We start from the raw sequence: 10229 nt of genomic DNA, 5'->3' as shown, positions 1-10229 counted from the left end.
TCTCAACTATAATAAATTGTGTGCCGTCAAAAGAACTTAAGCTTCTTGATTTCTTTTCTGATTGTAGTGCATTGCCTGAAGTACTAAAAATGCAGGATAATTAAGCCACATAAAAAACTGGACACTACAGGCATTTCCAATACCAGGAATGCACTAACCCTCTACAACTGTGACCTTAATGACCTCATGGAGATTCCCTCCATTTTAACTTTCTTACTGACGACTTTTCAAATTTTATGCTCTCCAACTGCTAGTCACTCAAGAATATTTGAAGTTGCTTTTATTTCCAAAGGTCATCGACAATCAAATACATGGAAACATGACATGAGATGATTGCTGATAAGGGCACAAAATGAAACCAGAGATATGAAAGAAATGCATGATTTATATGATGATGCGAGACAAAAATCTTTCAACTATTTGCATATTTTCCTCCAAGTTTGCTTATTAAGCCACATAATCGACAAGGAAAAGAATCAAGGCTGACTGCCCGAGTCCTGTGATAGTTCCCTAGAACACCACAACGACGCCAGGCATGATATTCAGCATAAGCCACAGGATCATTTGCAACCCGTTTTACATATGAAGCCAGACTTTCTAAGGAACTAAATTTGGACCCATCAATAATAGATTTTGGAGGGACAAAATCCAGAACATTTGGAGCACCAAAATAAATAGGCACCGCACCCACATCCAAAGCATAGAACAATTTCTCTGTGACATAGCTTTCAGTCATAGTGTTCTCAATAGCTAAGACAAATTTGTAATGTGACATCGCACAGTGAAGATGATCAGACCAACTATGACTTCCACTACCACTTGATCGACATTCTGGATACATTTTCAATGCCATATCTCGTCCACCAACGTTGTTTAGGCATTTCCCAAATGAATGGTGAGAAAGCAATGAAAGTAATTTTCCTGCAAGTTGATTCCTGTCTTTCAAACATCTTGAGGAAGACCAATATACCAGTGTATCCTGACAGAGAAATAAAATAATAAATTAATATAAAAATTAAAGAATAGGATTAAGAATTCCATGAATAAAATAATAAATTAATAATACATTGCTTATGTGCTCTACCATAATGGCAGCACAACCAAATCATAACTACAATAAAGAGATTTGGCAAACACCTACCATATCATACATAAAAATAAGATTTCATAGACCTCTTACTTATACAAATGTTAAAATTTATAGCTCTATCGATAGGACTACCAAATATTGAATTCTAATTTACACAGTAGACAACTTTGCTATCATGGGCAGAGGATGACATGGATAGCACCACTTACGTTATTCTTTGAAGGAGACACATAATAGTTACGACTATTATGAAAAAGAGCACCTGCATATGTTGCCTGTATATCATCTCCAGCATGATAACTAACAAAAACATCTGCCGAAGAGGTAGATCTCCTTCCAGCCTCGAGGTCCATGTACACTCTCAATGGTTCTCCTTTATGCCTCTGGCAAATCATCCAAATTAGAACTTCAGTCCAGGTGGTTTTATCACTTTGCATTCAATAAAATTCATATATACCCACCAAAAAGTTTGATTAGGTGAAGCAATTGATTTTCTAGCTGTTTACAGATGTTAAAATATAAAGAATCCAATGAAAAATGGATATGCATGCCTACAGATAGTTATGTATATACATACATTCACACCCACACACACATACAATGCCAGACGACAAAATGCTGTCGCTGATCTATCTGAGATGTATTTTCCACACACTACTTAGTGTTTTCTGTCCTTAACCTTTCTTGCTTGGACGCATACTACTACTTTTCATTTTTCCTCCTCTCCAAGTTTAGAAAAAATTTCATCATGTTATTGCCTCCATTCTACAATTCAAATACATATAAATGTGCATGCGTAGAGCAGGAATGTTATTGGTTTACACTTTCAACCTAATAATTGTAAACAGTGTAATACCTAATAAGAGTTATGGGACATGGATGAATCAAGTGATGGCAATGATAACAAAAGCAACTCCAGTGACATATTGTACAACAAAGTCAAAAAAACACGTTAAACTGTATATAACTTGATAGTACATTTAATAGATCCAACAGACCAATTTGGTCTAAGGATGTTAAAAGTGAAAATCATATTAGTAGGTACAAGATCATATTCTTAACACACATTGTTCAAATCAAAAATCTAAAACTCAGTAACATTGAGGGATATATGAATCTATGGTAAAGTGAAGGAGAACGAGTCCCTCTCTCCCAAGTATTCCTCCATTACAGAGGGGAGCAGGGTAAGGGAATCCACTGCCATTTTGGTAGTGCACCCTACCATGGATTAGGGATGAAGGGGATGGGGATGGTGATGGCAGTTAAGGGAGGAAGGTTCCATAGTGGGGGCCATGTCCCTTATTCATTGGGGGAGTGATCTCAACTGCCCAGACCCTGCCACAAAGCCCAAATTAAGTCCTTCAAAACCATGCAGAACTTCATGGCACATGCCATTTTTCATAATTTTATCACTATGGTTTCTCCAACACCATGTTTTCTTCATTCTTCAAAGAACCAACGGTGAGACTGGAGAATTTGAATGGTCCGAATGATGAGGACTGCACAGCTGAAGATAGGAATGTAATGTCCCCTTTTGGGGATATGCCTGATTTTGCCCAAAAATAACAATTCCAACAATACAACTTATTTACAAATAGTATTCTATAATAACTGTAATCATCAAGCATTAATATCAAGGATCTATGATTATATACAAATTAACCTTATTGAAAACAAAATAACCTAAATGCATTTGGATACATTTTATTTCCAATAGCCAACCATATTAGGAATCCGATGGGAAGGCTAGATAGAGTGTCGGGAGACTGTCCTCCTTAACCAAGCCCAAGGGCACGGAATGAGCCTCCGAGTCATTCGGCCCCTTGGCCCACAAGAATGGCAGGACCACCAGTCCATACATCTTCGGGTTGGCATACATGATGAGGGGAACAGTGCTGCTGCATCTCCCTACCAAACATTTCACATGGATCCCAAATATGAATGTTGATGGAAATCAGATAAATAATTACTAATCTTATATTTATTGTTAGGACGCTAGGAGACTATCTTTGTCAACCAAGCCCAAGGGCATGGAATGAGCCTCCAAGTCATTCAGCCCCTTGGCCTGCAAGTATGGCAGGACCTCGAGTCCATCCAACTCAGGGTGGCATGCTTGATGAGGGAAGACCAGTACTGCCGCATCTTCCTAACAAATTTATATGGAGATTAATACAATAATACTTGAATACCAATTACTTTATATTATACACTGCTGTTATTTTATTTCTGAATTCTTTTCTAATGTTAACCTGATTATTTAATTTCCTTCATTGATATTTATTCTTATTTCTGCTTCTTTCATGTCCTTGATGTTCAGATTTCCTATTCTTTATATTCACTTGATGCCCCGACAAATGAATCGATCTCCTTCTATTCTCTATGGTGGGATGAAAAGACAACCTTTGTTATCATCACATCCTTTACAAAGGAGGCCTCCCTTGAATAATTTGCTGCTTTTTGTAACTCGCTGTTATGGCTCTTAATTAAGGAATCACTGCCAAGTAATCCCTACCTTAATAAATACTATTCAGCTCCCCTTTAAAGAATCATTGCCAATAATTCCATTTGATTTCAGCTGGCCCTAATTTATTTATTTCATCGCCTCGGTTATTATACAAGGTCAGCCCTAGGAATTTCCATTAATTCATCATCTGAATTTCATCTATTAAAGCTGCAATCTGTCACAAATGGCAGGGGCATGACAAGGAATACCATCATTCTTGAATCTTTCTTTTTATTTTCTTCTTTGTTTTCTTAGTTCTAGTATATAAGTTTTTTAAAACTCCTTACAGCAATCAGCAGAAACTGGCAAACATTTATGAAAACTTGATAACAATGAACATCCACCACCACCCAACCTTGGCTGCTTCCTCCGCTCTCTATTAAGCCCAAGGTCTCAATGGCATACGCATTAAGAAATTTTTGAACACAAGCTTCATTAAATTAAGATAAGAGAATGTACATCCATGTATACAAAAACATTAACAGCTGTATTAATAATCTATGTTGTTTTTCTATTCAAATATATGACGCAAATCAAAACCTTATCATGTAATATACAAACTGTGGGGAGGTCCAGAAGTTTTTGAGTAATTCAAGGAGCTTCACAGAGTTTCCGTTGTGATTTCCAAGATCATAAAGCAAAAACCAGAAAATAACTTCCACAAACTATGAGCACACAAAAAGGCAAATGAATATTATCAAGAGATGAGTAAAATATACAATGTAGTCTTGCATATATAGGCAAGGTAAAACACTTGTTAGCTCACTTGACAAGTGTTCTAGTGAGTGGCAAGTATGTGTGCAAGAGGTGTCTCATAAAGTACATGTCTCAACCACATGAGGTGAGACAAAATATAAAATAACCTCTAAGTAAATTTAAGCAAATGTGAATAGGTCGGGCAAGATGGAGAAGGTTAGCAAATCTGAAACAATGACTAACTATTCCTCAAAAGATGGAACACTTGTTAGTTCACTTGACAAGTGTTCTACTGACTGGCAAGTGTGTGTGCAAAAGGTGTCTCACAAAGTGAGTACACATCTCAACCACATGAGGTGAAACAAAATAGTAAAATACTAAATAACCTCTAGGTAAACTTAAGCAAATGTGAATAGGTAATCCTAGAAAGTGATATCAACTAACTAGTTGTGTAATGACTCTATTTACACTAACAGTTTCAATGCCATCTCAAGGACTTCCTAGCATCCCCTCAACATCCTCAATGGGGGGAGGGGAGATGGGGGGGAACCATCTCTCGAACATCCTCTTTATAATGAGAACATCTCAGGGACATTTCCCCCCTGGCGGTTGTGGTGGGGGGCTCAGTAGTAGGGTGTCTTGTCCTCATTTTTGAAATGCCTTGTTTTTTGGGAGGTGGCATCTCTAAGAATACATATAAAGGGATCAGTCTATGAGACTGACCCCCACAAGTCAATATTTACATACCAAGTAATTGCAGACGAGGCAAGTACTCACAAGCAAAATGAAAAAAAAGAGCAAATTGAGCAGGAATGTGCCACTCACTAAAAACAAACCCAACTCACTGCAAGTACTCAATGAGTCTGAAGCACAAACCTGCCGGAACACAGGTTGAACATTGAAACTCACAATGGACATACTACTCTCGTTAAGTCTGCAGTTATTTATCTTGTGGTAGTGCAATTTTACTGATAATGGCCGTCATTTATGACAAAATAGTGCAACTTTTATGTGTTTGTTGTTCTAAATGCCTGTGTCACATTGGTTCCAGGCAGCTGCCCTCCTGAAACCTTAAATCATGTGATTTATACAAGTTCTACTCATTTTACCCATTTTAAAGCCTATCCATGCAATTTTCACTCATTTGCCATCATGAAAAACTTCTCTTGCATTACCTGAACATGTTGTCATTTATCCCTTTGCCTATAATTTGTTTTATTTTGCCACCATCATCATGACTATTCATCCAAAATAGATCTCTTTGTTGGTGCTAACTCTTCAGTGGCATGATTGCAAGGTTCTTGCCATTAAAACATTTCCAGATTGCATGATTACAAGGTATTCATGTCGGCAACAACTACTTAGGCATGCAATGCCAATAGATATTGTACTCTATTTAAATATCAAACAGTGGGGAGGAGACTACAAATACTCAAGTTAATAAACGAGCACCCCAGTGTATGGTCCTAACAGCCTTTGCCGGGTAAGTTGGTTCCTCCTGTGTAACACCCTGGCAGAATGCCTTACTACCAACTGGGAGGGCAAGAGGGCAACTATAGAACTAAACTGTTTCACTGCCTTATTTCAATATCCCAGGACATATAGATAGTAGGGGTCGATTCCTTGTTTCCCCAACATTTTACAGACATTTGATACATTTTGTAACTGTATTTTGCATAAAGTTTAAATTTTTTTTAAGAGATTTAATTTATTTTCTTATGTCACCAAGCCAAAAAAAATGTCTGCCGAGTCCAAATCAAGTCCACTTTTGTCAACGAGATGAGTATTATCGATGATTTCTAGAATATGGTCCAACATTCTCTAACATTCTGACTCTACTGACAAAGTAAAAAGAAGACCGTTGTTCATACACAGGCTACACAATGCTTGGTAGAAAAGCTGAAGTGGCTTTGTATAACATCACCAACAGATCTGATACAACATTATCACTTGACTAACTTGTCGACCACTCATACAAAATATCTATGTGCTAACTTTTCAAAGACACTCATTTTGTACTGATAGAGAATTCAAAATATTTCCTCTGCCACTCTGACCATGCTGAAAGAAGTGAATAAAATGACCTGGAATAGACAAGATGATGACCTATACAAAACATCCAAGGTTTCATAGGCAAACTTTTCCAGCCTCTATTTACATCACTGACAAATCTAACATGCCACTCTCTTATAGACCAGAATTTGTGTGCAATTTTTATAAAGAGATATTCATATTTTTTGTGCTACAAGAATTTGAAGCTTGCTAAAATGTATGATTCTACCAAATAAATAATTTTGTTGGTTTGATCATTCAAATTTTCAGTTTTGAAATTTCGCAGAATTTTCATAATATAATTCTCATTATACCTTCCAAAATGCTATTCCTCGAGAAATTCATATGGTAAGGGACACATGTCTGCAGAGAGGAGGGTGTTCATTATATCTAAATTTCAATACACCTGCACAAAATCATAGGAAGCTTTTTCTAACTCTAGACAGCATCTGCAATGCCCCCTATCTGACATTAAATGAACAGTAAACCAATCATATGAAATTGTCTTACAAATTGTAAAACTTCACGATTTCAATAATCGTAATCATGCAACCATGCGCACAATTGGTAACAGGCCGTGAAAGAATGGAGAATATCATATGCATTGTTTCTGCTCTCTAAATGACAGCAATCACATATTTGGTGAAATAATTTGCTAAAGACAGGAAATATAATCAAGGCGCGGAAGGATTAGCATGAGATGAAGAGGTGGCTGATTAAGGCTAAGATGACTCAAAAGGTAGGTGATTAAGCTATAAAAGGGCAGTGGTCAAACATGAAGAGTCGCTTCTCCCTCCAGCAGTTGCAACTGCAGGAAGAGGCATAAATCCTCATCATCGATGGTGACATATAAAAGGCCATTCCAACATCCAAGGAGACATCAAGAAGAGATCAGATTTGATATTGATAATAAATTAAGGCATACAGCAGATTGATCATATACTGTGATTTTGGTATGAGTTTCTTGTGATATATATAGCATAATGAATCTTGTTTATGACTGCTACAAACAATTTAGAAATATGATATATAAGCAATTCACGCCATAGTCTAGGACTCTTTGTATGTTTTGCTTGAATGTTATAATGAGCCATGATAGGGGATTTAAGGGCTTACAAGGAAGGGTAACAGCGCTGGGATCCTCTTCTACACATGCCACCTCACAGTTCAGACCACGGATCCCATGAGGCCAAGGGGGTACAAGGAGTGCTGCCCTTGGGCTTAGAAGGGAAGGATTTCTGGGACACCCTATTGTAAATGCACACCAACGCTCTATTTTGGTGGATCACTATACTAAGGAATCCAATCATAGGAAGTGGAAAAGGATGGCATGATGAAGGGGAACGGTCATAGGACACCTCATATGGATGGCAAGGGCCACATGAGGCCAAGAGGGATAATATTATCCACTCTTGGGCCTAGGGTAGAGGATCCCTACGGCACCCTATCAAGTCACCTTATTCTAGCTTCCCTGTGGTTGAATTTCCCCAAATAGATTAGAGATATCTTATGATTAAATTAATGTTTCCAACATAATATGAAAGATCTATGCTTTTAATATTCCTGATTAAGAGAATCTATTTCATGAATTATGTTACAAATGGTTTCTAACCTGTTTGCAGGATCTCAATCAGGTAAATGATATCACTAGCCCTATTTCATTTCTTGTTTTACTTGGAAATTGTGATTTAGGGCAGAAACTAGGGCATTACAGCATCAATTCAAAATAAAGAAAAAATCACAAGAATAGTGAAAATGAATAAGTGCACATGCTCATCCATTGAAAAAGAGGAAACATAAAAGTGGCAGAAATAAGAGTCGGCATTTGTCACTGGAAAAAAAGGCATAGGGAACATAAAAAATAAGATTTCCTGAAAAAATATGATCAGTAAATTCCATTTTCTAAAACCTTTAAGAAGTTGTAAATTCTTGGGAGCAGTAAAAGAATCAATAAATTTATAAGATGTGTTTTTTGTTTGCTTTAGATGAGAAATTTGGAACTCCAAACTTGTAGTTAATTTGGAATCTAGATGCCTTACCAAAAAAATACCATTGATATGTGCTTTTGGAATTTCAGTTTGTTCTGATTCTAAGCAGCTATAAAAGGTATAGCACATAACCCATGATACTAGTTGAAAAAGGACAGCAAATGGAGAAAAGAAATAGAGCTAGGCACATTTTTTCGTTTCCTTCAAATGAGAAATTTGAACTCCAAACCTGCGTTTAATTTAGAGTCTAGACATCTTACAAGAGAAACACCATTGACATGTGTTTTTGGATATGTTACCAGGTATGCCCCCACAAGTTCTAGTCCCACGCCAAACTGGTTTGAGTACTCTTCTAGAACGGAAGCAGCCTAAGCTTGCCCAAGGTTCCTCCCAAGGTGTCCAAGCAGGACCTTGGGTGAACACAAGCAGCCCAAGGGCCACCCAAAAAGACAACCAAAAAAAAATTATTTTCTTTAAGAACATTTTTATAAACAAAAAAGGTGTCAAATACCTAATTTATCCTCAAGTAATAAAATTGTGAAAATGACATGCACCATGAAGGTTAGGGTCTTTTATTTAACGAGTTAAGGTAATTTGTTTAAGGAAAAGATAAAGAAATTTTAAAATGGAACATTACAATTGGTATCAAAGTTGTGGTCCTACCAACCTACAAGGTAAAGCTAACATGTTGGATTCATTCCAGTCACAAAGACTCGAAGGTCTACAAGGAAGATGGAGATGAAAGGTTCATCGAGGCCCAATGCAATATTTTTTGGCCAAAGTTCTTATAGAAAAAAGAGGACATAGATTTTGTTCAAGAATTATTGATGACATATTTTTTGGCCAAAGTAGAATGTCTCATGGAGAATTTCACTCTAGACCCTTTGGAAGGGTCAGGAGCGAAATTTGGCATTTTGGTCTCTCCATCAAGATTCATATATGGAATATAACATTTAAGTATAAGAAATTCTTATACTTTAAGTTATATTCCATATATACTGTCAGGATGTTTGAGAGTGGTTTCGGACCTCCAGGAGTTATAATGCAAAATCTAGTTTTTGGAGGATTCTTCAATTTTCCAGACTTGAATTTCAGGATCAGGATGACATTCCAGACTTAGACAAATTTCAAGACATTTGAAGATCAGGATGACATTCCAGACTTCATCACTCACCAATTTGACCTAACTCAGATCTTCAAAGATGATATTCACTCACTGTTACCCCTATATTTTTGCTCATGCCTAAAGCCTCATAATTAGCTAAAAATCAGCTATTGCTAATGTTTTAATGTTGAAAGTGTTGGTCACCTTTGTTCAAACTTTCAAGCACCCTCTTGGACATCCCCTACCTGTCAATCACAAAGAAGTCATTGTTTTTCAAATTCTGTGAAAGATGACATAAAATCTTTTTGCAGAGATAATTTTAACATCCTCTTCTCCAAAATGACCAGTTTTTATGGCCAAACTCCATGTCGGTTGGGAGATTTTAATTGTTTAATTTTTGGGTTACCCATATGCCCAAACAATTAAATCTCAATTTGTATGTGTCATGCAAAAATGATTTCCAAGTTATGCTCTACTCAGCTTATTTATTCTACAGTTAAAATTTCATAAGAAACGGAGCTCCCAGTAAAAAGTTATGCAGGTTTTTCTATGGCAGCCGAAAAGAACAATTGTCATTGAACTTGAACCTTGAACCTTTTCAAAGTTCAAAATTCGGGTTCAAGTTCAAAGTTCGCATTCAACTGGAGCGGGCTTTGTAATTTTTGTCCATTGAACTTGAACTATACCTTTTTGGTTCAAGTTCGCAGGTTCAAAAGGTTCAAAGTTCAAATTTCGGGCTTTGTAATTTTTGGTCATTGCACTTGAACTATTGAACCTCACAGGTTCAAGGTTCAA

General features: G+C 36.8%; 1 protein-coding gene across 1 annotated transcript in view; it reads right to left on the bottom strand.

Annotated features, from left to right (window-relative positions):
* Positions 1 to 365: 365 nt before the first annotated feature.
* LOC131032748 (alpha-(1,4)-fucosyltransferase) overlaps positions 366 to 10229 on the bottom strand; it is a 43072-nt gene continuing 33208 nt past the window's right edge. The window contains exons 2-3 of the mRNA XM_057963795.2: positions 1300 to 1473; positions 366 to 979 (exon numbers count right to left, since the gene is read on the bottom strand). Of these exons, the coding sequence (XP_057819778.2) occupies positions 413 to 979; positions 1300 to 1473 (741 nt within the window). The 3' untranslated portion in view covers positions 366 to 412. The remainder of the gene's footprint in view (positions 980 to 1299; positions 1474 to 10229) is intronic.

This window comes from Cryptomeria japonica, chromosome 5 (assembly GCF_030272615.1).
Source record: "Cryptomeria japonica chromosome 5, Sugi_1.0, whole genome shotgun sequence".
Classification (NCBI taxonomy): domain Eukaryota; kingdom Viridiplantae; phylum Streptophyta; class Pinopsida; order Cupressales; family Cupressaceae; genus Cryptomeria; species Cryptomeria japonica.
Note: the sequence above shows the minus strand (reverse complement) of the source record. Positions and strands in the feature narration are given on the sequence as shown.